We start from the raw sequence: 27,784 nt of genomic DNA on the forward strand, positions 1-27,784 counted from the left end.
CTGATGTCCAAGAGTATATAGCCTTTACTTATCCTGTTCTGCTGTTCGAAGCAGTTGCCAGCAACAAAGAATTATCACTACAAAATCCCTGCTTTAGAGGTAGTTCTCAGTTAATGGCAACAATTGAGTCCAGGAACCATGACACTGAGAAATGTCATGAAATTATAACTGAAGTACCAGTTGTGGTTATTAGCTGAAGCTCACAAGTTTTTAGATTGCCACCTCCCACCATATTCCCTATTGACTTTATTGGTTGAAAGGTGGTCTACTCAGGAAAGATGGTCTACTCAGATCTATTCATGAAAAGGTGCAAATGGCAATCACATGACTGCAGGATGCTGCAACAGTCACGACTGTGAGCTGGTTGCCAAGCATCAGATTTGAGATCACCTGGCTGCAGGGACACTGTGACAGCTGCCACTACAACCAGCTGTAAACGTCCTCATTCAGTGTATTGTAACTTTGAACAGCTATTTGCTTGGGGAACAAATCAACTTCTACTCCACAGTCAAACCACTTTATTTTAAATACGATGGAAGAGTTCTCCAGTCGTCTGGATTGGTGAGCATATCTTGGAATATTGTGATCATGTTATGAAAACATTTCACAAAAGAGACACTGAAAGGGCACTGAAAATTATACTGCATGCTACTGCCTATAGTTTAGTTTCATGCAGAATGCTCTGTATCAGGGGTGTTAAACTGGTGGCTTGAGAGTCAGATGCATCATGTGTAGGCCATGCCCACCCCAGCTCTGCGATGGGGAAAAAAATGTCACGAAACGTCATGTGATGGCAATGAGATTTGGTGAGTTTGACACCCATGCTCTGTACTATTCCTATTTACTGTTGCTGTTTCCCTGAACAGGTGGACATACTTTCAAATATACATTGGCCTGCAGTTCAGTCACCCATCTTCCTTCCTTCCTTCCTTCCTCCCTCCCCTCGCTCCCCCTTCCCTCTCTTTCTTTCTTTCCTTGCTGAAAGCTTTTTGGACAGAACTGAGTCTCAGAAGCATTATTGACAATAAAAAGGTTTGCAATATGCCCCTTCCTTAATTGAAAGGCTTTTTAATGTAAATATTCAGGTAGGACACAGTACTTGGCAAGCACCCAAGAAGATGTGTATAGTCTAACTGATGTATTATCCTCTTCTATCATCTGTAGCAGAGGACAGTGGGTGCAAATATATACTTTTTCTGCAACATTTTCTACTGAATAATCTTTTGGTGATTGTGTTATATTACTGTCCATAGTAATAACATTACTATCTTATTTAATGTGTTGTAATGTCTTTAATTTGGGGAAGTTTTTTGCAATGGCAAATGCATACCAGTAACATGCTTTCTGGGATATAAAATAAGTGCACTTCTACCACTTCACAAGACTTGAACAGAAAGCTCTGTTTTCTGTATGAATTGCTGTTCAATTAGCTCTGACTGTGGCAATTACACTCTTGAATTCCTTTAATGAACATTCATTCAGCAACTGTTTGAAGTTATGATGGTGCTGAACAATGATAATTAAGACTGGTTCTTGAAGTTATGGCTGTTGCAGGGCCTAACAACTGCACTGGGGACTTCCACAACTGCTGTCACTAAGTGATGTGGCCATGTGATATTTCACCTAATGACTGCTTCACTTAGTGACAGAAATTCCAGTTCCCATTAGAGTCATTAAGCAAGATCTACCTGTATCCTCTTTAAGATACATCACACTAATTGATATAATTTTGCTGCCATCCCCATACAAATAAGACTGCAACAGCTATTGCAGCTCTTAACAATTCAAGTAATTTTAGAAAAGAGGTACATGTTATTAATTGGACTATTGCCAAAGGAAAAAGCATCCAGCTACATTTTCAGAAAAATAACCAAAAAGATGGCTCTGTGGCCTTGTGTGAGGAGCCCAAAGGAGCACACAGTTGTGGGGTTGGTTAGTGCCATGAGAGCCCTCCCTTTGTCTTTGGTGGTTCAGGAGTGTGAAATAATAAACAAACAAACAAACAAACAAACAAACAAACAAGTAAGTAAGTAAGTAGGTAGGCAGGTAGGTAAGTAAATAAATAAATAAGAAAAAAACAATTTTACCAAACCATTTCAAACTATGTGGAAAGTAATATTACAAACAGTTCCAGCATATAAAAATATCTCTCTGAATGGACATCCAAGATGTCAAGCAGGAAGACATAACACAGATTTCTCTTCTCCCTCCCTCCCTCCACCAGTATACAATAACTTTACAATTGAACTGAATTTTTGGTGTTGGAGGAGCATTCAAATATGCACTTAACTGCAGGCATAAGGAGACAGTACCCAAAAGATGATTATCACTGGATAATTTTATATGTATAAACTAGACTGAAAAGGCAGTAATGGCAAATCGTTACTTTATTATTGCCAAGAAGTAGAATCCAACTCAAAGAGGCCTTTACTTTTTATTTTACCTCAGAGGAACAAAACCAACAAAGGACATGTATTATTAAAGTTATCTTATGGGACAGTTCTTTACTAAGATATAAAACCTTCAGATGTAAGGACAGGATTAAGAATTAATAGTATAATTAAAACAAAACAAACAACGCTATCCACAAAGTGCAAGTTTCCGTTCCAGTCAGTTCAACATAACAGCATATATGTTTCAAATGGAATTAAACCATTATAAAAGTACATCAAAGACAGGTGAAGGGTAGCCAGAAAATTGTAATAAATAAATGACTGAAACAAGATAAAAAAAACCATGCTTGCTCTGGAGGGTTGTTTATGAACATAGCATTGAAATGGCTGATTTCCATCATAAAAGGATATGAAGTTAAATGAGTATCAGAGTCCTCACTTGCAAATGTTTACAGACAATTGTTCATGCTTTAATGTAATTATATTTTAGTTTCATATGCTGAGTTGATTTCAATGACAAATTGTGATAGCAAAAAGAAAATGGGATTATTCATTGCTTTATTGTCTTTATTGATTTATTCATTGCTTTATACTGTAGCCTGAAACCAAATCAACATACATTAAAATGTACAGACCAATAAAAGTCCATGCATAAAGGATATAGTCAAATAAGGAGGGATAATGATAATAACGTATATATATATGTATGGGTACAACATAAGGAAACGGGATGTAAATTGTAAACAGTGATTTGGAAAGAAGGACAGAAAACGTTGTTATTAAATATTATGGATGTTTAGCTAGAATAGGACATAAGGATTTAGTGTCATTGGAGGATTTTAGAAATAGTAAATGAAGTGCCAGTATGTGGTTATGTATAAATCTTGGTATATTTTATGATGAAGGACGTTTAAACAATTATAGTCAAATGAAAATGGAGGTATAATGACAGTAACATGTAGAAATATTTGAGTTAAAATACTTGAGTTAATATGAATTATGCTTGATGACTGTGGGAAGAGATGCACGAAAGTCTTTTGTAACCAACTGATACACTTTCTACAGTATGTAAAGAAGGAAGATTTTATGTGTTGTGTTTGTTTTGAAAATTAAAAATAAAAAAAAACTTTTATAAAAAAAATCCATGCATAAAAATGACATAAAGTCACTCAAAACTAAGTGTCAGGTTCCGAAGGGATAATGAAACCAGCCACACACAGGAACGGTTTGAAATGCAGATTGTATTCTTCCTTTGGCACGAACTGACCAACAAAGCACTAAGGCAATGAATAAATTGTCAGAGCTGCTACCCTGTCCTTCCCACCACCTTTTATAGCTACATTGGTAATTAAGATAAGCCGCACCTCGCACATATGCACACCTATCACCTTGTGACCCAGAACGAAACCACCCGGCAATTAATCATGGATTGTTAGCATGAATTTCTTCAGTTTGTGTAGGTGGGACAGTGCATCTTGGCAGCTGGCCCAGCTTTCTCCCCTGAATGGCAGCTCCAGGCCTCTTAACTGGCCGGAGCTAACATACGGCTCCCCTACCACAGAGACAGCATCTGGGGAGCTACGAATTACAGTTAGTTAGGAGTTGAAGGAGCCCTTTCCCCTGGTTTTGTGGGATGTCTGCGGTGGAATCTTGCTACCAGGTGGGGTGTCCTACAGTCCTTGTTATGAACCAAAGATGCCTCTGACAGGGGATAACTTTTCCATAAAATAAGCTATTGTAACTGTTCCCTGTGGAACCTGGAATCTAGTATATCTTGCACTATATAGTGCTGTTCCCCATCTACAGTAACTGGGGCTGGCAGCCGTAGCGGGTCTCCTCTGATATCAGAGGCCTGGACTGATTGGAGCAGGCTACAGTGGAAGACTCGATGTGTTTTCCACAGTAGAGGGGGGAGTTTTAGCTGCACTGTGACCAGGTTAATAACTTGCACAATTGGGAAAGGCCCAATGAATTTGGGCCGGAGTTTCTTACATGGCAACGGCAGACTGAGATATTTAGTGGAGAGGTATACCCTCTGGCCTACACGGAAAGGGCCTTGTGCCTTCCGCCTTTTATCGACACTCTTTTCATATGTGGAAAAAGAGTGACATAATGCATCCCTCACCACTTTCCAAACTTTTTGCATCCGGGCTATCCACTCCTGCGATCTCGTATCATCGAGATGCACTTGAGGACACTCTGGAATTGGAATGAACTCCTGCCCTGTGGCCACATGGAATGGGGTAAACCCCGTACTTTTGTGCACTGCATTGTTATATGCAACTTCTGCAAAGGGGAGGAGTTCAGGCCAATCAGTCTGTTGGTACTGGACATAACATCTCAAGTAGCGCTCCACCATCGCGTTTGCCCTCTCCACTGCACCATTTGTCGTGGGGTGGAAAGCTGTACTAAGTTCCTGTGAAGACACCACCATTGCCACGAATCTACGCCAGAACCGGGCAGTGAATTGCACTTCCCTGTCTGAAATTATCCTTTTAGGGATGCCATGGAGTCCATAGACATGGTAATAAACAATGTGGCCAGCTTCCTGGCAGATGGAAGGCCGGTACATGCTACAAAATGAGCCTGCTTGGAGAACAGGTCTATTATCCAAATGACCTTGTTCTCTTGGCTGTCCAGCAAGTCCATGGCTATCTGTTCCCATGGCCAGATTGGATCTGCCACCTTCTGTAAAAGTCCAGGAGGCCATCCAGGCCGGGCCTTCATGGTAGTGCAAACAACACAACTCCTTATATATTCCTCAATGTCCCTCTTCATGTGGGGCCACCAGAACTGTTCATGTGGGGCCACCAGTTTTACTAAATGGAGAGTCTTGAGGAATCCAAAATGTCCAGCTGAGTGAATGTTGTGGCAGCGCTGCAGCACAGCCACCTGTACTACACGTGGTACATATAACTTCGACCCCTTCCAGGCAAAGCCCTCTCGCTGTGCTAATAAAGTTTGATTTTCCTGATACCACTGGTCCATTGGGAGTGCTGCTTTGATTGCTCTGGAGAGATCCTTTCCCTGGGCATACAGGTTTGGTGCTGATGGGGCCTGTTGAGTAGCTAACACCCTAGGCTGTGAGGTCGGGATGATAGCTTGTACTAGATCCTCCCTTTTATTATGATACTGGGGTTTGCAGGAGAGGGCATCAGCTAAGAAGTTCTTGCCCTCTGGTATATATTTTAATTGAAAGTTGAATTGCCAAAAATACAAGGCCCATCTAACTTGTTTTGGCGACAATCTGCGCGGGGTCTGGAGGGCCTCCAAGTTCTTGTAGTCCGTCCAGACCTCAAAGGGTATCCTTCCCCCATCTGGTAAATGCCACCATGTCAACAGGTCCCACCCAACTGCAAACATCTCCTTCTCCCAAATGGGCCAGTTGCGTTCGGTTCCAGTCAACTTCCTCGAGGTGTAGGCAAATTGCTGTAGGACTCCTTCATTGTTCTTTTGTAAGAGGACTGCAGCCACCGCCACATCACTGGCGTCTGCCTGAACCACAAATGGCTTAGCGGGCTCTGGATGTTTCAATACCGGCTCTTGTGCGAACAAGGATTTCAGATGCTCAAATGCTTGCTGACACGCTGTTATCCACACAATTGGGCTTCCCGCTTGAGGGTTTGACTTGAGATGTTTTGTGCGTAAGAGGTTGGTTAGTGGAAGGGCCACTTGGGCAAAAGACGGAATGAACTGGCGATAGAAATTGGCAAACCCTAAAAAACTCTGTAACTGCCTGCAGGTTTTAGGAGCTGCCAGTCCAACACCACCTTTACCTTTGCGGGGTCCATCCCCACCCCTTTAGGTGAAATACGGAACCCAAGGTAATCCAATTGCATCCTGTGGAATTCACATTTAGACAATTTAATGTATAAATGTGCATCCAGCAGCTTTTTAAGCACTTGACGTACAAGGGTTACATGGTCCTCCATGGTCTTGGTATATATAAGGATATCGTCTAAATAGACGAGTACCCCTTGATATAGACGCTCATGCAGCACCTCGTTAATTAGTTGCATGAACACTGCTGGGGCTCCTTGCAGTCCGAAGGGCATAACACGGAACAGGTAACTGCCCAGAGGACAATTGAAGGCTGTCTTCCATTAGTCACCAGCCCGAATGCATACCCTATAGTACGCCTCCCTGAGACCTAATTTTGTAAATATACGTCCCTCCACTAACCTAGCCAGCATGTCCTTCATTAAAGAAAGAGGGTATAGATGTTCCACACAGACAGCATTAAGGCCCCAGAAGTCGACACAGAGACGTAAGCTGCCATCCTTTTTCTCCTGGAACAGAACAGGGGCAGCTACCCTTGATCTAGCTGGCTGAATGAAGCCCCTTTTTAAGTTCTTTTAAGTTTTTCTTAAGTGCCACCCTGTGCTTTCCACCACCTTTTATAGCTACATTGGTAATTAAGATAACACCCATCACCTTGTGACCCAGAGCAAAACCACCCGGCAATTAATCATGGATTGTTAGCATGAATTTCTTCAATTTGTGTAGGTGGGACGGTGAATCTTGGCAGCTGGCCCAGCTTTCTCCCCTGAATGGCAATTCCAGGCCTCTGAGCTGGCTGGAGCTTACACTAAGAAGGAGGTACCAATTGGTTTCTGGAAGCTAAAGCTACTGATATTTGGTCATTGTCCTTGATACATCAAAAAGTTGGTCATTTAAGAAACAACGACAATGACCTCATCATGAAGGCAATAACAATTCTTAGAAAGAGCCATGGTGGAGCAGTGCTTAGAATGCAGTACTGCAGGGCTTACTCACTGTTCCACCATGGTTCAACCTTCCATCCTTCCAAGGTCAGTAAAATGAGGACCTGCATTGTTGGGGGCAATATGCTGACTCTGTAAACCGCTTAGAGAGGGCTATAAAGCAAGGTGGAGCAATATATAAGTCTAAGTGCTATTGCTATGATTTCCTATAAAATGCAACTGAGCATTTTCTTTCTTCTAATCCTAGTACCTTCAAACTGAACTATTAACTAGGGATTTTATAAAAAATCAAATGCAATGTTGGGGATGAGATGCTGCTTTCCAGCACTAGGACTGTACATACTATTGCATTTCTTCTAAAAATTTCAAAATGGTTCTCAAACCCTGATGAGGCTTTTGGGGAAAAAAAATAAAATAAATATGAAGTAGTATATGTCTATGCATGCTTACCTCCAATGTGAATATAGTTGGGATTTTAATAAAATATCAGATACAGATGCAATCTCTATGCCTGGAAATGAACGAGTACAATTTTCATATGGGAGATTTTAGCACCTTTTGTTTGTCACTGTTAGGTAATGCATTGACTCAGGCCAGAGAAAACAGCTATGTGAATCATGCCAGTTCTTGAAAAAAATACAAAAAATACAAGGAGAAGGGGGTGATTCTACTGCAATTAAGATGGGAAATCTACCTATCTGCCAACTCCTTGGCCTTCTGCTTAAATTCTGCTAATGTTTTATTAGGGCCCAGGATCACTACAAAAATATATCAAATCTTGTCTTTGCAGAGTAGATTCAAATCTATCATTCAAGATAAGATGAAACAAAGAGGCCCCCAAAATATTTGGTTTGCTCAAGACCTAAGCAGCATCTTTTTGAAAGAAAAACAGACAGAGAGACAGAGAAAGAGGGAGATGGTGTATGTGTGTGTGTACAGTGTATGTATAAGAGAGGGAGAGAGAGGGAGAGAAAGAGAGAGAGAACAAATCAAGAAGACAGAAGAAGTAGGTAAATAAAGGAAAAAAAGAGAAACACTAGTCTAATTCTTGTGACTTTAGTGAGTAAAACGTTCTAGTTTTATTGCTATTATGACAAGTAATACTTTTTTTTTAAAAAAAAAATCTGAATGGAAAAATGATAGTTCCACTTCCTTTGGCTGCACATTTTCTCCTAGGATGGATTATCATGCCAAGTTGCTTTGTTTTTTTGCTTTCAAAAGGTTTAAAGTAGAGATGAGGAACATTTTCCCCTGTCTGGAGTAACATTCCTTTATGGGTAATCTGTTGCAGCAAAGTAGCAAAGGAAGCAATTCTTTCTCTTTATTCCTGTCTCCACTATCCATATCTTCCTTGATTAATTTCTTCCCTGAATTATAACCCTAATCAATTTCCTTCTTTTCCACAATTGTCTTCAATTGACCTCCAGAATCAGAGCAAAACAAGAGAGTTCCACAGAGCAAACTACCCAGGAAGGCCAACACAGACATGGAAATGCATATTTGCCCTTTGATGTCTTCCTCCTCTTCCTTTCTAAATACCAGTGGGCAGAAATGATGCTAATTGGCAGTGTGCAATAGTCTAAAGCTCTGCTTCCCATGCCGAGGTGAGCCAAGATGAAAAACAAAGAAAGAATGATCAGATGGAAAGGAATGAAATAAAAAAAGGCCAGGTGCTGCATAATAAAATTGAAATAAGAGTGCTGGGTCATACATATAACCAAATTCTAAGAAAAACAGTTCCAAAGAAAGAGGTTGCATATGTCATGTCTGCTCAGCAACTTCTCCCCACTACTAAAATCACAATCACTTTCTAGCTTGTAATAAATACTTTGGGGTTTCTTGCCTATGCTCTGATTTTTAATTTTTTCTTCAAAGTTCCCAGTTAAGAAATAGGAAACTGTGGGATGATTGCCAGAGTTAGGCAGTTTAGTCTCCTGCTGCGAGGCAAGAAAGAAAGAGGAAGAGCTTAAGACTATAGGGCAAGAGTGTCAAACTTGCTGCATCACATTGCCGTCACGTGACATTTCACGATGGTTTTTCCATTCGCGGAGTTCGGGTGGGTGTGTCCTGCATCCGGCCCGCAGACTGCCAGTTTGACACCCCTGGTGTAGAGTGATGAAGAGATGCCCCTGGATTGGCTCTGATCTGTTGATCAGCAATTCTCCAATTCTGATTTGGTGGAAAAGGAGTTCGGAATGTGCTCTGTGCAGATTCTCACACTTAGGACTGTTGCCCCATCCCCATGGTCACATGATTTACATTCAGATGCTTGACAACTGGCCTATATTTATAACAGTTGCAGTGTCCTGTGTTTATGTGAGCATCCTTTCCCACCTTCCAACAGGCAAAGTTAATGAGGAAACATGGTTGTTAAGATTCACTTAACAACCATGTGACTAATTTAACAATGGCAGTGATTCGCTTAACAACTTTGGCAAGAAAAGTCGTAAAATGGGGCAAAACCCACTTAACAAATTTCTCACTTAAGCAACATAATTGCTGGGCCTTAATTGTGGTCGTAAGTCAAGGACTACCTGTACACATAGGCAAGGAATGAGAAACAGGTTTTCCAAAATAAATCACATAAGAAATTTAAAATGATGCAATATAGCAATGAATTATAGAATAATAATAATATTAAATATATTTATAAGCCACTTAATCCAAAGTAAATTGCTCAAAGACTCTATTCACACTATTTATTTAAGAAGTTATCTGGATCCAAATTACTCTGGACAGCTTACAGCAGGGGTGTCCAAACTTGGGAACTTTAAGACTTGTGGACTTCAACTCCCAGAATTCCCCAGCCAGCCATGCTGGCTGGGGAATTCTGGGAGTTGAAGTCCACAAGTCTTAAAGTTCCCAAGTTTGGACACCCCTGGCTTACAGTTTGAAATCCAGAGCAAGAGCACTTTGCCTGATCTTACTGAATGGCAGAAACATGGAAGATAGGTGGTCCCACAAATAACCAAACTTTATGCCATGAAGGGCTTTATAGATAATAATTAGAACCCTAGATTTTACCCAGAAGCTCACCAGAAATCACTGAAGTTTGTGGAGCCCATCACTGCCCATGTCACTGCATTATGGACCAGTTGTAGCTTCAAAACAGCCTCATGGGGAATACATTGAAGGCCAGTTGTGGAATGACTAAAGACAGTCCTTGACTTACAACTGATTGCTTAGCGATTGTTAGAAGTTATGATGGACCCCCCCCCCCAAAAAGATACTTAGGACCTGGATTCCAAGTTCTAACAGATGCCCTGCATCCCCAGGGTCATGTGATCACGTTTTGAGCACTCAACAACTTGCCCCAATTCATAGATGTCTTATGATGTCATGGCTGTGATTTGTGACATTTCTTTTGTTCCGGTTTCCAGCAAAAAGCACCCAATGTAGACAATGGGTTCACTTAATGTCTGTGGCATTCCTATAATGTTATAAAATTGGATCAGTCCCGTGGGTGCCTCAATTTACAACTGCTATGATATACAACTCCATTACAGTCATAAATCAGAAGGGCTTCTCAGTCAAGGAACAGGCTCAAAATGGCACACCAGCTGGATCTATGTAAAGGGCTTCTTTATGCAGGAGTCCAAGATTACTCCAAAACTCCACCCAAATCTCAAATAGGAATAGCCTCATCTTCCCATCCAGCCTTCAGACATTGGCATGCTACATTGAAAAAAACACTTGGACAGCCTGGAGTTGAGATGTATAGTTGGATATCATCATTATACTGCTGATACTAGATTACCAGCATATTGATTCATATCTTCAGCATATTGCTGATGCTACACTCTGAACTGCACCCAGTGGCTTCATGTACACATTAAACAAGCAAACAAAAAATGACAGGTCTTGAGGCAGCCCATACATGAAGCACCACAACACAATGTCTCTCCCCTCCTCTCTCAGCCAACACAGAATGGAACAGGCCACAGAAAAAGGAGCAAAGCCACTATAATACTGTGACTCCATTCTCAAACCCCACAGCTGGTCCAGAAGAATGTCAAGATGGCTCCATCGCAGCTCTGCCAAAGGTCATCAACAAGTGTGACCAATATTGTCTCTACATTGTATCCTGGCCTGAAACATGATTGAAACAGGGCCAGATAACCTGCTCCTCCAGGATCTTCTGCAACTACTCTTTGACCACCTATAATGGGACAGTTGGAAGCTTAGTTGTGCAGGATTGTTGAATCCAGTGATATTGTCTTGGCTAGCCTTTAATTTTAAACCAAACTCCCTAATTATCTATTTGTGACCACATTTGTATAAAAGAAGGGCCAACAGAGAAAAACAAATTATTGGGTTTTGCCCCAATTCAAGAGACCTTCCACTGCATATCTGCATCTTTTCTTTCACAGAAGGAAAGAAAATAATGTACTGTATCAGTATAGTATGGGGAATGGAGGAAATTATCTACAAAAGGCAAAAATGCTGAATCTATAGTCTATTACTCAAATAGTAGATATTAAGATAAAATAGGCATCTGTCTTAAGCCAAGTCAGCATACTCTCTCATTCAACTCAGTACACCTGACACAGAGCAACGGCAGTTCTCCAAGAAGAAAGATACAAGTTTCACTTGCCCTCTCTAGAAATGTGCTTTGCTGTTAAATGTTTCCCCAAATCGATGAGCGCTCAGGTTTGACAGTATGAATTCCAATGCTATATGTATGTTCCAGAGAATTTGAAAGGCCTCCTCATATTGCAAGTCCAAAGCCTAAAAAGCACATATGGAATAAGGGATGGGCTTCAAATTTTTTAGCAAGGGGTTCTTTGCCCAGTTGATGAGTGGGCATGGCCATGGTGGGTGTGGTCTAATCAGCTACCTGCACCACAGTGAGGGGGCATTTTTGCCCTCCCCGGACTCCGGAGGCTTTCCTCAAGTCTCCGGGAGGGCAAAAACAGCCTCCCCAAGCTCCGGAGGCCCTCTGGAAGCCACCCTCCTCAAGCCTTCGTGAGCACCCTGCACTTACCTGCATCCAAAATGGGTTGCGTGGGACTCCTGGGCAGGGCCAGCCAGGAGTGGGATATGGGGGGTGCTCCGAACTGCATAGACTCTTAGCTAGAGGTTCCCCCGAACCCCTGCGAGCCCCCAGAAGCCCACCCCTAATGGAACCATACCCAACAATCTCACTGTTTTGACATTTAAGTTCATCAAATGTACATAGATGTTAGATAACTACTACTTTTAGTTTACCTATACTGACATGCTCTATGTCTATTGATTGCCCCTCCCTTAGAGTTACATCACATGACATCAAGATTCAACAGTGTTTAAGATTTAGCTTAGCAATAATTGAACCTAAATAGACTGACAATTTGCCAGGAAAAAAATCCAAAGACTTTCCCATGGAGCACTACAACACTTCACTACTGCAGTAGAAATCACCAATTGTGTTTTTATCTTAAACAAAGGATGAATAATGAAAGAAGGGATTAGCTAATTAGCACTGATTTCATCTATCCCATCTAAGCTTACAATGCATAAAAAAGATGAATGAGATGGATATTTTTTCCTCTAGCTGCTGTAGCAAAACAGATGCATTAACTGCAACCATATGGTTGAAAGAATATTTTTCTAGATTGTATTTGTTCAATCTTTGTTCTCTGGAAAACAGATATGGTGACTTTCAGAGGGACTTATAGACACCATGTAAAACTAAAATACATTATGGCAAGACTATCACAATATTGAGTATATTCTGACTAACATAGTTGAAAAGGTATTTGTGGTCTAGGACTGTTAACCCAGGAAAAACATGTCAGAATTTGTCTCCAAATAAGAAAACCACACACTCATTTTTTTGCAAATTGCAATGGAAATTGTAGCCATCTGAAGAGAAGTATACTTAACAAAGGCTTTAATTAAAACTAGGTTAATGGGTCACCATTAAATAAAACCATTTACAGAGCAATCTAAATGTATCATACATCATCCCAACCAAGAGAAAAACCCTGACCAACAGAAGCTACTTTTGAAGGGAATTTCTTTCTTCCTGGTTTTATAGAACCACAGGCAATGGCTGTTTGGGGCCTCTTTATGAGAAGTGGGTCATAAATCCAACCCAATTATAAAAATAGTACATAGGTTGCATTTGTGCTTTAGTAAACATCCCACTCAGATATATTTATCAGGTAGTGATCAGAATAAAGAGCAGCAACATGAACAGATATATGTTATTGAAGTGCTTCTTCTTGCAGATATAAAAATGACATTTTTGCCATGCTTGCCTTCCTTCAAATTAACACACAGTTCAGACTGCAAAAATGATTACAATAATTTTTGACCGAGCATGCTCTTTCTTGTTAACTCTCCAAACATTTTATAAAAGTAATGCTTATATATTAAATTTAAAATGCAGCCTAATTGTCTTAGAGCATAATTCAGCCAGTTTGGATGCATTATTTCGCTCATGCTAACCAGATGTTCAGGGAATTAAAGACCAAACACATCTGGAGAATGACTGGTACGAGTCCCTCCAGGAAGGCGTATAATACTTCAATGAAGATTCAAAGGACATGTGCCATTCTGTTCTTCAGCTTTATCAATCTAACCTCTGATTGGTTACCATGTCTTTTTCATGTGCAAAGAGTGGTAGCCATGTCTTTTTCATGTTCAAAACATCTTACAGTCACAGTACCAAGTAAGACTCTTGCATCATCTCCTTTGTAATCCAGAAGTATTATTCTTATGTCATTTGGCTACTGGCCAAAAGAATTGGATACTCTTTAGTTCAGGATTATTAAATGCCACTATAATATAATTTTTGTTTGTATTTGTATGATTACGTATAATTATATGTAATATGTAATCGTATTACATATAGAATAGAATAGAATTCTTTATTGGCCAAGTGTGATTGGACACACAGGAATTTGTCTTTAGTGTATATGCTCTCAATGTACATAAAGAAAAATAAAATACATTCATAAAGAATCATAAGATACAACACTTTAGGTTATTAATAAGCAATCAAATTGCACTAGGAACAAATCAAACAATATAAACTGTAAAAAAGATACAGATACCTGTTCCCTAATGTTCTTCTGTCTTCATAAGTATAAAACTCCCTTTGTTGTGTTTCTTTGTTTTTGACTTCTAGCTCATAAATTTTTATATGTAATTCTTTCCCCTCAACCTGTAAGTTCCTGGCAGTTTTCATGTGATAACATTTACGGGAATAGACATAGAAACACAACATATTAGCATTTCTCCATTTCACTTTATGAGGGATAATGGAAACTCTGTCAAATACATACATGCCTCTCTCTCTAACCTACATTAATAACAGTCTGAAGTAGAAAGTTGTGGGTCTTAGTTTCTTGCCAAGAAAACTATCCAAGCACTAGACCGCAGTACAAATATTTTTACCCACAGGATTGCCTGCAAAATGATTTTAGCATAGAACAAGATGTTTTCCAAAATTCAGTCGTAACCCTCATTCTGTATGATTACAAAAAAATTAACTCAACAATGTGAAAAACACACATTTCTGAGCCTGAATGGAATACATTAAAAGGCAAAGATAAGTAAAGGAATCCAGGCCAAGTATTCCCCACAACACAGAACAAAATGGGGGAGGGGTGTTGTTTTCATTTGTCGATGTATATTTATGTGAGACAGTGACAGCAAATACTGATGAAGAAGCAAAACACTCTACCAAGCCAAATTCTAAAGAAATAAATAACTCGTTCTTTTTAACAGTATAGTCCTTTTACCAAGAAATTATAACTTTTAACCCAGTCAAGATCAAATGCAGCAGGATAGACTACCTACTATTTCTTGAGGTAAAAAACAGGCCCTACTGGGAGATCATTAATGGAAAGCAATATTGTACTCAAACATCATGGACAATAATTAGCTGGTCCCTTTCTATGCAAGGCAATAACCTATTTCTCCAAAAATAAGCCCTCCCCGGATAATAAGCCCAACTGGGCTTTTGAGCACATGCGCTAAAATAAACCCTCCCCAAAAATATTGCAACACAGCAGCAGTCATGAGGTGACCAGCTCGCCGCCACCTGCACCTCAAAAATAATAAGACCTACCCAAAAATAAGGCCAAGTGCTTATTTCGGGGGTCAGAAGAAAATAAGACCCTGTCTTATTTTCAGAGAAACATGGTCGATAGAAAGGATGACAGCATTTCAATACTAGTCTTTCTCAGGTTAAATTGATTATCTATTTCCGTTCCAGTCTAGACTCACACTTAGTTATAAAATGTAAATAACCTTAGAATGTATGTTGGATAATTACCAGGAATGTGTGCAATGCCATTGGCTCTCTTATACCTTTCTGCAGTTTTTAACAAACTACAGTCTTTTTTTTTAGTTATCTTGCCAGGATGGGCTATGGAGATAAAAATGTGTTCTTGCTTTGATATTGTCTAGAATGTACTGTCAGTGAGACTGAAGTCTTATCTTAGTCTTTGACCTACACATGAATTCTTTCTGTTCTTTTATAACTACATAAACTGCTTTATAAACCATTCAAACATGTGAATTACATTACCATCAATATTGGATGATACAAATTTAATTCTCATTTCCAGAGGCAGGAGGAATTCATGAATACATTGTCTATCTCTATATTGTAAGACCTGGCAAATCTTTAGGGGCATAGTCTTCTACAGGGTGGGATCCACAAATGATAAAGCTCTACATCAAAGATGGGTATCCTGTTATAGTCTCAATCCCTGGTTCTCTCCTATCTGGAAGCCACAGAGAACAGGACTATAACTAATTTGACATGGTTCTGTTCACTGATGAATGTCCTAAATCTGTTGGATTGGGGGCTTTTGAGAAGTAAAATCAGTGCATTAGGTTTTGTAGAGCATGGATGCTCCTGTTTTGCACCACATAGCCCCCTTTGCCATAAAAGAATTATCAGCCTAATTCTGTGTAAATCAATGTTTTAAGGGCACCATGGAACCTCTAGACTTGCATAGGTTTAAGGTATTCCTAATACCCATAAAACCCCTCCAAAATCCCCCAAACCAAAAAGGATTTTAAAAAATTCGACCCTACTGATTTTGGGGAGACAAAATGGGGAAAGGCGGTCGCTATGTAATTCACAGATTGTACTCTAGATGCTTTGAATTCTAACTCTCAGAATCTTCCTGCTTATGTTGCAATTATGTTTTATATGACACTTGATAATATAGTGCATTTTAAAATTAAGTTTAAATATTCTCAATAAAGTAAAATAATTTTCTCTTGAGGATAATATACTGTAATGCCTATCAAACTAGTGTTTCAGTGCCTCATAAAGTGTGATATAAATTGCAAAAAACATTAGTAAATATTGGAAAATTGAATTTATAACATGTCATCATATATCATATTACATCAATCATAGTTTCTAATTAATTTCCTACAAGGCACTCATCAGAGATATCTGTGTCCCTAATAGCAAAGAGACACTCAAATAATGTAAATATTTTTCCTCTTTAAAAGCTGCTAGAAAGCATAGTAAGGTAGGGAATAAACCCAAGCATTCTTTAATGATCTGACAGTGGTTGATTTGCACATGTATCCCACACATAACTGTAAAGAGAATTGGCTTTTGAAAGAACAGCTGCTACATGAACTGTGCACAAGGCTATCTAGCAATGGTTTAGTATAGTCTTTTCCACCTTGCATAGCCCTTGTATGAACCCCAAATACCAGAAGCTAAGAATTTTGGAAGTTGTTCCACATTTATGGAGGTACTCAGGTTGGAGAATGCTAATTTATTGCTACAGCCCAATTTTTAACTTCTCTCTTTCTCCAGTGCAAACATATTTGGAATAACATTTATCTTATACTAGGTAGTAAATCTTTCTAAGGTGAAGGGGTTTCTGCCTAGATTTTGGACTTAATTAACCACTAATATTCAGTGTCGGGTAAATCAGAGAGGAAAAATCTATTTGGAAATATTTAAGCCTCAGGCTATGACTAGAAGAAGGAAACTGATGTAGGATGAGAATTTATCCAAGGAAGCTTGGATCAAAAATTGTTCAAGATGGCAGTTCTACATCAGAAATCAAATGCAGGATAATCTAAGTCCACACTGCAATGATTCACATAAGGATGAAGAAGCAGAGATATTGATATAAATACAAAAAGCAGGTGAGTTAGAGCAATAGCCTTCCTTATCATGATATATGGATGTGAGAGTTGGACACTAAGAATGGCTGATCGAAGAAGAATTGACATCTTTGAACTGTTGTGCTGGCGTAAATTATTGCATATACCATGGACAGACAGAAAAACCTCCAGAGAGTTGCTGAGTCCTATAAAACCAGTCAAAATCACAAGACTACATATTATTTGCTTTGGCCATGTCATGCATGCAAATTCATTAGGGAAGTCAATAATATTAGGAATGGTTATTGCAGTGACGTGCGGTGAGGTTTATGACTGGTGAGACACTGACACAGTGCTGGGTTTCAAATATTTTTAGACTTGTGGACTTCAACTCCCAGAATTCCACAGCCAGGCATGCTCAGTTCCAATTTAAAGCGACAGCATTTGTTTTTCTCCTTTGCTCCTTCTTTCTTTTTCTTTTACTTCTCCTTCCCCTCCTTCCTCCCTCTCTCCCTTCCTCCCCCTCTCTCAACACACACACACACACACACACACACACACACACACACAAGTTGGATTGGACTATCTCTCCTACCCCTTCCCTCTCTCACTCACTCTCAAACAAACCCACACACACACAAAAGTTGGATTGGATATCTTTTCCAGTGGCTTGAAAGCAGCTCCTCTGCCATCCCCCCCCCCCCCATTCCCCTGCTGCCTTTCCCAAACACCTCCACCATTGCAAATGCAGCCTGCTGTCTGGGTGGGAAATGCCTGAAACACAATAAAGCCCACCCACCACCTCCTGCTGGCAGGCTGGGGTGAGAGGAGAGGCAGAGAAGCCGGAGGGGAGCCGAGCCGAGCCTTCCAAAAGAAAGAGGCTGGGGGGAAGTGTGTGTACTACAGCATGGCTCTCTACAGCATGGAACTCGCTGGCTTGATACCATCAAAGCTGAACATCCAACAACTGAAAGAAGCTGGCCTGACAGGGTAGCATGGACAGCATTTGCTTATAAAGTCGACAAGACATGACTGAACAGTTAAAACTGACTAATGACTTAGTAAGAAGCTCATTAGAAGCCACCACGTTGAGATAAAAGTATCTCAAATTAGTAAGTATGAAGCAGATGCTTCTTTATCTATTGAGAATAGACAGGGTAGCACATCTTCCTGCCCTTATTCAAAAACCTTGTTTAATTATTCTGTCCAGTTTTGGATTGGTGTAAGGTTACAGGCTTAGAAATTAATAGGAAGGCTTAAGCTACAGGGCAAATAATCCTTTCATTTAATATCACAAGGGTTCATTATTATATTACCCAATAATAATCATAAAGGAAAAACTGGAGGTCACATTTAAGGATGGAAAGACCTTCATAATTCCACTTTGTTTTACTGTCCATGTTGCAGAGTCAGTGTTTTAGATAAAGCTAGCAAGTCTTTTTTTAAAAAAAATATGAAGCATCTGAAGGATTTTTAACCACTTGTTTAAAAAGTCCTAATTACTTACAAGAGCTCAGGGCTAACTGCAAAGAAACTTATCTTTTTCAGTGGTTCTATGGCAAATTTTACTGCACACATCTCAATGTAAGTACACACCTTTGACCATTTTTTGTTGTCGGGGATTTGAAGGGAAAAAATGATAGGAAGATTCATTCCTGCTAATATTTATCCTGCCCTGGATTTCTCTGGGAGAAAAACAGTTTAGTTCACTTCAGAGGAATCCAAACTGGAAATCATTTACAATTTTATTTTATTTTTTTGTTTTAGTGCCTAGTATCACAAGTAGTCAGGTAACACTTCTAACTATTCTTTTTAGATCACTGTTTGAATCAAAACATTTGTATTTTTGCCAAACCACCTGAATATATTTTCCCCCAGTTATAATACATATTATGTATCTACCCTGCAATTCCCACAAATCTTGGCTTGGGTAATTATTTGAAATAGTGGCTGGTGGCTCGTTGTTGGTTTCATATAATGTATTCTTGTTATTCTTATTCCTTTTTCTTAATGACAGTCAAATTTTCTGTAGTTCTGTTCAGTATTTGGAGGACTGTCTCATTTCTATACATTTAATCAATTTTATTGTCTATAAATCCACATTTCAAAAGCCTCTATTCTCCTCATTGTCATTCAAGTCTTTGTTGATACTTCTACAAAATACTTTGCAGGACATCAAAGCATAAAGTCGACCAACTAAGTTCAAGTTTTAAGTTCCAGCAGAATACAAATGTATTTATCCCAAACTTATTGTTGTCAATTTAGGTTTGCTTCTTCTATTCCACTGTATTATACAGTATGTTATTTGAAATATAATTCAGGTATTTATATTGTTGTATCTCCACTCTTCCTTTCCCGCTAGCATAACATTTGATTCAGGTATTTTATTGAAGCCATAACTTTTGTTTTCTTCTGATTATATTTAACCTAAGATTTACTCAATTGGTATACTTGACTCAATAAAATCTGTAAACCAAATTGTTATTTGTTAGTAGAACTACATAACATGAACTGTAGTTCTTTATTATTATGCCATCAATTTTCTGCTTGTGGATGCACATAGCAAGAAAAAACAAAGGAAAATACTGAAGAATGTGATATAACGAACAAATGAGTGAATAGTGTGTTCTTACCGTGTTTCCCCGAAAATACGACATGTAATACAGCCATGCCACATTTTTCTGGAGGGAAAAAATATAACCACCACCCCCCGCATATAAGCTCCCTGGACAAGCCCCACCTCCGGCCAGGCAGAGCGCAGTATCCTGAAGGTGCCAAGCCGCGGGAACCTGGGGGAGGCAAAGGTTATTGCATTGCTTGGCGCCTTCGGGATACCGCTAGGTTGATGACCAGCACTGTGCCCAGCTGAAGAGGGAGGTTGCCGGGCAGCTGTTCTCTTGCAAGTGGGCTCCCAAAGGGCCGGGCACAGCCTCATGGGCGAATGGCTGTGTTGTGCAGCAGCGCAACACAACAGCCATGAAGCGACCATGCTCACTAGCAGCCACCTGGCAAACCCCCTTTGCAGCCGGGCACAGCACCCAGAGTGGCCACTGCCGAAAGACTTGGGTTGGAAGCTGCGGAAAAAGCCAGGCTGGGATGGAAGTGGCGGCGGAGGTGCCCTGGATCCATAATGAGAGCTGGGCCATGCATCGTGAGGCTGGGAGGTGGGTGAACGAGAGCGGAACAGTTGCTTGCGCAACCCTCCTCTCCAGCCGTGCAGAGCGCCATTCACTGGCATTTGAAAGGCGCCAAGCCGCAGGAGCCAGGCGGCGGCGAACAGGCGCTCATGCGGCTTGGCGATACCCCTAGGTCAGTGAATGGCGCTGTGCTCGGCTGCAAAGGGGGTTTGCCGGGTGGCTGCTCGTGAGCGTGGTCGCTTCATGGCTGTTGTATTGCGCTGCTGCAACAGCGCAACACAGCCATTCGCCCATGAGGCTATGCCCGGCTCTTTGGGAACCCGCTCACAAGAGAGCAGCCACCCGGCAACCCCAAAACAATAAACCCTCCCCCCATAATAAAGCCCAAGCCATATTTTGTAGGTAAAAAGAAAATAAGACTCTGTCATATTTTCGGGGAAACACGGTACTTTTTGGCAAGAAAAATCCTGGGCCCTGAAATGTTCCTTGATCAGAAAAATAGAAGTGAAAACAATATATTCTTAAATAGAAATGCATTTTATATGCATTATCTTGAGCTGCATCTGGCGGCGATATTTATAAATGAATTGGAAGGAATGGATGGATGGACAACATTAATATTATTTACCAATGTGTCAAATCTTACTGAACGATATTCAGCTCAATTTGAGTAGGATAAATTCAAGCAGAGATACGGGATTGGGAAGATTGGTTTGGTAACAGTTTTGAGATTTTTTTTTTAAGTACTAGACCCCTATATGAATATGAACATGTAGTATGGTACAGCTACTAAAATGTTCAGTGGAATCTCAGGCTGTATTATCAGAAGCGTTGCATTCAGATCGCAGAACATAATAGCTTTAATGTTTTTGATCTGGTTAGATAGCAGTTGGACCACTCTATCCAATTGATGGCATTATGTTTTAAAAGAAGCTAAAGGGACATCTGAGGAGAGCCACAAAGATGCTAAGGGCTCTAAAAATCAAGTCTAAGGAACATAGGCATATGTAAGCAAACTGTGCATATTTAGCTTGCAAAACAGAAGGATAGAAGATTCAAATACCTAAAAAATTATCACATACAAGAAGGGTTCGATATTTTCTCAGTAGAAACCAAAACTAGGACAAGGACCAGATAACCATTTTAAAAAAATAAGATTAAAAATATTTAGGACAAATTTCTTGAAGAAACCAGCTTTATAATTAGGTAGAATACTTAGCCTAGAACAGCAAGGAGCTTCTTATCAGATGTCAGGGATTTAAATAGCATTCCTTCAATTTATATATTCTGTGATTCTTTTACTTTATTCCTCTTATTTAAAAATACTGTAATATCTTTTCAGATTGTTTAGAATGTTAAGGGCACTTTGAAATCTCAACTCTTTCAAGTAAGAACGTGCCAATGAGAAAGAAGACCATGGGGTGATAGACTGAACAGGGCAATAATTACTGAATTGATAAACAGAATTTCTGAATCAGGAAAATCAAAACATTAAGCAGACCTACTGGTATGGTTTTGGCTCTTAATGAAAGGAAAATAATTCAAATTAAAACAGTCTATGCATAGAGTTAGCTGATAAGCAAGGAAGTATTTATCTTTCTAATGACAGTTTTGCTTGTAAGAGCTAATAATCCACATATAACAAAGATATAACTTTTCCCAATAAATCAAATCCATCTGGGAAAACAATTATTTACAAAGAGACTTTGAGGTAAATGTCCATCTGTATTATGTATTGATCAAATTTTACTTGACCACATTAAAACTCATGTGTTGTGAATAATTTGAAATACAGTACTATATGAATGCATTTGCACTACCTCCTTAGTTTTTAGTCAAATAGTAATTTCAAATCTAGGAAACCTTGATTTTCATGGAAAGATAATGATCTGAAGCAGATCCAAACATCTGTCAAACGGTGAAATATATTTTTGAAGCTGTTGTCTGTTGCACTCAGTCCACTAAACTATATGCCAATTGAGTTGACCAAAAAGAAAAGCAGGATACAAAATAATTAAACAAACAGATCTAGTGTCACAGATAAAGCTGCTACAATTTTTATGCATGTACAATCCAGAAAAACGGATCAAATTCAGTGGGATTTTCTTTCCTGTAGGCCTAGAACTACTATCATCCCCTGAAGACAACAGCCACAGTCGCTATCTGAGAATTATGAGATTTACTTCAGAATCCATATGGAATGCAGATACATAAGATTGTGTCTCAAATATCTAAGCATGTTATATGGTGTTTTCCATGTTGGAAATTTGAACAATAGATATATTGAAAACCACATACAGCTGCTTTTTCACTATTACCTTATCCACATGAAAGAAACTTGCATTTTTTAAAAGTAACAGATTTGGATAATCAGTAACATTTTGCAACAATACTGAGCTCAGTATTTATTTTTGTTCATTTATATCCCGCCTTTATTATTTCTACAAATATCAAGATGGCAAACATATCCAACATACTTTCCTTCTCCTATTTTTCCCACAATAACAACCCTGGGAAGTGAATTGGGCTGGGAGAAAGTAACTGGCCCAGGATCAACCTGCTGGCTTTCATGGCTAAGGTGGTACTAGAACTCATGGTCTCCTGGCTTGTAGCCTAATGCCTCAGCCACTAGACCAGGGGTGTCCAAACTTGGGAACTTTAAGACTTGTGGACTTCAACTCCCAGAATTCCCCAGCCAGCCATGCTGGCTGCGGAATTCTGGGAGTTGAAGTCCACAAGTCTTAAAGTTCCCAAGTTTGGACACCCCTGCACTAGACCAAACTGTCTCTAATTGGTTCATTTGTGCAATGTTTGAGGTTTGTTTCAATAAAGGTACTTCAGAGCATATGGGGTGTACACTTAGCATCCAGTGGAGACTTCTGAATGCAACCTGGAATCATAGTGTTCAAGAAAAATAGGCATCATTAGCTAGCCTGGCATTATCTCAATTTTATACACCTGATCCAAATATTTTCTATTAAAAATCACAAATTTGTCACTACTACCTAGACTATCCTCAGTGTAACCAAAACTTAATGTAGGATTCTTTTCCTTTCTAAAACGCATTTTCTGCATAGCCTACTTTAGTGTTTATAAAGTAATCTTTTCTTATTTATAGGTTCTAAACACTGGTGGGACTCCAAATCTTTTCCTAATGGTTCTATGAGAGCACGCTTTGTGCACGGACTTCCACTTTGTGCACAAAGCACTCAAAGATCGCCCTCGGTGTCAGCGCTGGTGAGCTGAGCTGTATTTTAGCTCAGCTGAGGGGGCGGCAATCCACTCTGCTGCGCAAATCAGCAGAGCTAAAAAAAAAAGGGAATATAGAACAGGGAACGATGGGGGTGTGAGGGCGGAGCTTGCCAGTTCTCCAAACTACTCAAAATTTCCACTACTGGTTTGCCTGAACCAGTCCGAACTGGCTGAATACCACTTCTGGTTCTAAAGATTTTTAATACATCCCAGTCTTATTCAAAGCACCTTCCAGCTACATTCTAAGTGCTTTTCACAATCCCAAGCAAATCTTTAAACCGATGTTTAAAATTTTAAAATATTTTTATATAGTGATTTACATGCATCGTTATTATTCAACTGACCATTACAACTAGACTTTGCTCTATAATTCAGTGCAAGAATACATGTTCATTAAAAATAATAGTTAAATTCTACTGCATACTAATATAAATGTTTTTATATTAATTAATATACTAGTAAGCCTATGTTTATTTTAATAAAAATCAAATTATAAAAATCGAAAGATAGAAACAGCCTGCTTTTTGGTAAACATTACACTGAATGCTGCTATCGGCTCTCCCATGCTTATCACTTTGGATCTGCATTAGTTTATTCATTCTAAAATAATTGTTGCATATATTTCACCCCAGATTTTGGCTTCAGGGAAATAACATAAATGGAGTAAACAGTTGAAACCCCAGTGAGTATACTGTTTTCTTAAATATTAGATCTTTCAGAATTTAAAAGACCCGGATGCACAATTATACATTCTTCCTTTTAATATTTAATATAACCTATTCTCCAGTTACCACTATTCAAAATTTTAGTTTTATGACAGAATGCTGGAATGCTATTTATACAGCAGTAATCAGACAAGAGCAAAACCAGCTGGTCCGTAACCAAGGGTACCGGAAAGTTATGTCTGGCATTGGTACACCGGGGAATTTGTTGCTTGCTTTAACAGGGCTCAATATTTACCTAGAGTGGAAAATTGCTAGGTTGTAATGTGTAGGACAATAAGGGACAATTTTCTGATTTTTATATTACTTGAATGAAAAGGCAACATGAATGCAGCATGTTTAGATTTTGTGACTTCTCCCAGTCCCTTCTGTATGTCAGCTGGGTATGCCCAGCTTAGAACCCTAGAAATCAGGGTTTAATTACATTGGTGGCCTCCCTCGATAGAAAATGTTATTTTATACATAAGTTATACCATGACTTGCAAAGAGTAAGGAACTGCAAAATCACAGGATGGGACATAAATATATGGGGGCATAGTTTTTATCTATTCTTTTTCCTCTTCAGTACTTAGGACATACATGTTTTGCTTTAACCCAAAATATTTTGCCTAATAGTTAGCTCTGAAGTTTTAACAGACAGATTAACAGAGTTGGAAGAGACCTTGTAGGTCATCTAGCCCAAACAGGAGACCCTATACCATTTCTGACAGATGGCAGTCAGGTCGCTTCTTGAAAGCCTCCAGTGATGAAGCTCCCACAACTTTTGAAACCAGCTGTTCCGTTGGTTGATTGTTCTGTCAGAAAATTTCTTCTTATTTCTGGATTAAATCTCTCCTTGACCAGTTTCCATCCATTATTCCTTGTCTGGCCTTCAGGTGCTTTGAAAAACAGGTTGACCCCCTCCTCTCTGTGACAGCCCCTCAAATATTGGAAAAATGTTCTTGTCTCCCCTGGTCCTTCTCTTCACTGACTAGCCATGCTCAGTTCCTGTAACCGTTCTTCATATGTTTTAGCCTCCAGTCCCATAATCAACTTTGTTGCTCTTCTCTGCACTATTACTATAGCAGGGCTGTCAAACTTCAAGCCCATGGCTGGATGCATCATGTGCTGGCCATACCCATGCCCAGTTTAGCGAAGGGAGGAAAAAGTCCCGATATGTCACGTGACACCGCCATGACGACATGAGTTTGACACTCCTGTTCTAGAGTCTCAACATCTTTTTATAGTGTGGTGACCAAAACTGGATGCAGTATTCTAGGTATGGTCTTACTAAAGCTTTATAGAGTGATATTAGTACCTCACTTGATCTTAATTGAATCCATCTGTTAATGCATTTTAGGATTGTATTGGCTTTTTTGGCTGCTGCTGAAGACGTTTGGCTCATATTTAATTGGTTGTCCACTAAGATTCCAAGATCCTTCTCACAGTTACTGCTATTAAGCCTAGTTTCAACCAGTCTGTATGTGTACTTTTGGTTTTTCTTGCCTAAGTGCAAGACTTTACATTACTCTACATTGAATTTCATTTTGTTAGATAAGACCTAGTGTTCAAGTCTGTCAAGATCCATCTGGATCTTGAGCCTATCATCTATTCCTGCAAGCTTAGTATCATTTGCAAATTTGTTAAGTTTCCCTTCTATTTTCTCATTTAAGTCATTTATGAAAGTTGAGGTTAATGTTCCAGCAACAATTTCACTGCATGAGGAAAGAAAGTAGATATAATAGACAAGAATTTTTGATTTGGGAAACCTCTATGCTTCCACTTTCCAAATGTGAATTACAAACTAGAGTACCTTTTTCAGCAAAACAGGCCAATTTGACCATATAGTTTATGAGATTTGACTGTATCTGGCCTCTTTTGCTTCCTCACCTGTCTTGTCTTTGAATCCAAATACTGTAAAATCAGTCTTGTATTGACGCAATGACTCCATGTGTTTCCCAATGCTGCAGTCACGTAACCAGATTCCCCCTCTCCATTTCTAGAAGATCCTAGAATTTTAAAAAAGACGCAAACATTAACGTTACGTTCTTGAAACCGAGGTTAAATTTATAGTTTGAATCTAACTGTAAAAAATGAACTTACGATGATGAACTAAAAATTGAAATACACAAGATACCTATGTTTATTATGGACAGCTGCTCATAATGTCTAGAACATTATTTTAAAGGACTGGTATCCATGTACAAATTCTTCCACTTATCACAATTTTCATATCATATCAGAAAGAAGGAGCTTGCAGCCATGCGTTCTACTAAAGCACAGAGAATACTAATCTATATTAGGAAAAATTTCAAACTCTCTGGCAATATTGCAAGGAACAGAGAGTCTGAAAGAGACCTGGCTCAAATATAATAAGATCTATGATTAATAATATTGTACCCATAAAGAAATAATATTTTCCTCTTGCATTTATCAGGGCTAATCGACTCCTCTGCAGTGAAGAAATTTTATGTCCAATCTGGAGTTATTTATATATAAATAACTGTCCTTCCAAGAGCGCAAGACAGTTTTCACGAGGATCATTCTTCATTTTATACCCAAAGCATCAGCCCTCTGGAATAACTTAGTCTAAGAGACAGTAACTCACATGAAGTCACTAAGTGAATTTCTATGGCTAAGAATGGATTTGAAATGATCCTAAAAAAACATGACATTTATGCTTTTTAGTAATTACATTTATGACAAATTTATTATCTAAAACCATGAGAAAAGCTTCAGGCAATTGTTTTGTCATGAATTTAAGTTGAAAAATTCCACATTAGGTTTTTATTCTAGTCCATTCCTTTCTTTCTTTCTTTCTTGCCTTCAAATCAGTCTTGACTTGTTCAGGCTCAAAAGTCTCCCAGTTTCCAGCTTGGCGTCTTTGATAACTACACCAAACAGGTTTGCTATTCCACTTTAGCAATCAGATGATAACCTATCAAGTTATGAACTAGTAGCCCAACACCAATTGCTTCCAGTTGGTATGATTTTGCCCAATAAACAAAGTTCTGCTCAGTAAACAAATTCTTTAATAATTAAATAATTTCATTAAGTAACTACAAAAGCCAATGTACAGTAGACATGTTGGATTGCATTTAGAGGGATTCATGTGCGTGCCTTAACAACCATGTCTGCTCCTCCATTCAAATTGCTCAGAAAGTAAAAGCTCACAACTCTGAAACCTTCTCCACTCAACAAGTATTATAGACTTTCTATCACACCAAAAATAAATAGACATAACAAACTGGACAGATGCAGGGGTGGGTTCCGGCTTCTGGTACTGCCAGTTCGCTCAGGGATGCGCTTCAGGTGCATGCACAGTAGTTAAAATGCTTCTGCACATGCACAGAACCAAAAAACAAGATGGCAGTGCCTAGGATAGAACCGGTTCAGGGCCGTGGCAGGCCGAATTACTACCTCCTCAGCCAAGCCAGTCCAAACCGGTAGGAACTCACCTCTGGACAGATGTAAAGCATAATTTGTCTCATAAGAAAATC

General features: G+C 39.3%; 1 protein-coding gene across 5 annotated transcripts in view; it reads right to left on the reverse strand.

The window, feature by feature from the left end:
• RAD51B (RAD51 paralog B) overlaps positions 1–27,784 on the reverse strand; it is a 363,878-nt gene that overhangs the window by 177,215 nt on the left and 158,879 nt on the right. For all 5 annotated transcript variants that reach the window (XM_081937734.1, XM_081937737.1, XM_081937736.1 and 2 more), the window contains exon 9: positions 26,175–26,293. In XM_081937734.1, coding sequence (XP_081793860.1) covers positions 26,175–26,293 — 119 coding nt within the window. The remainder of the gene's footprint in view (positions 1–26,174; positions 26,294–27,784) is intronic.

The sequence above is a fragment of the Natrix helvetica genome (genome assembly GCF_964273705.1).
Source record: "Natrix helvetica genome assembly, chromosome: 1".
In the NCBI taxonomy this organism is placed as follows: Eukaryota; Metazoa; Chordata; class Lepidosauria; order Squamata; family Natricidae; genus Natrix; species Natrix helvetica.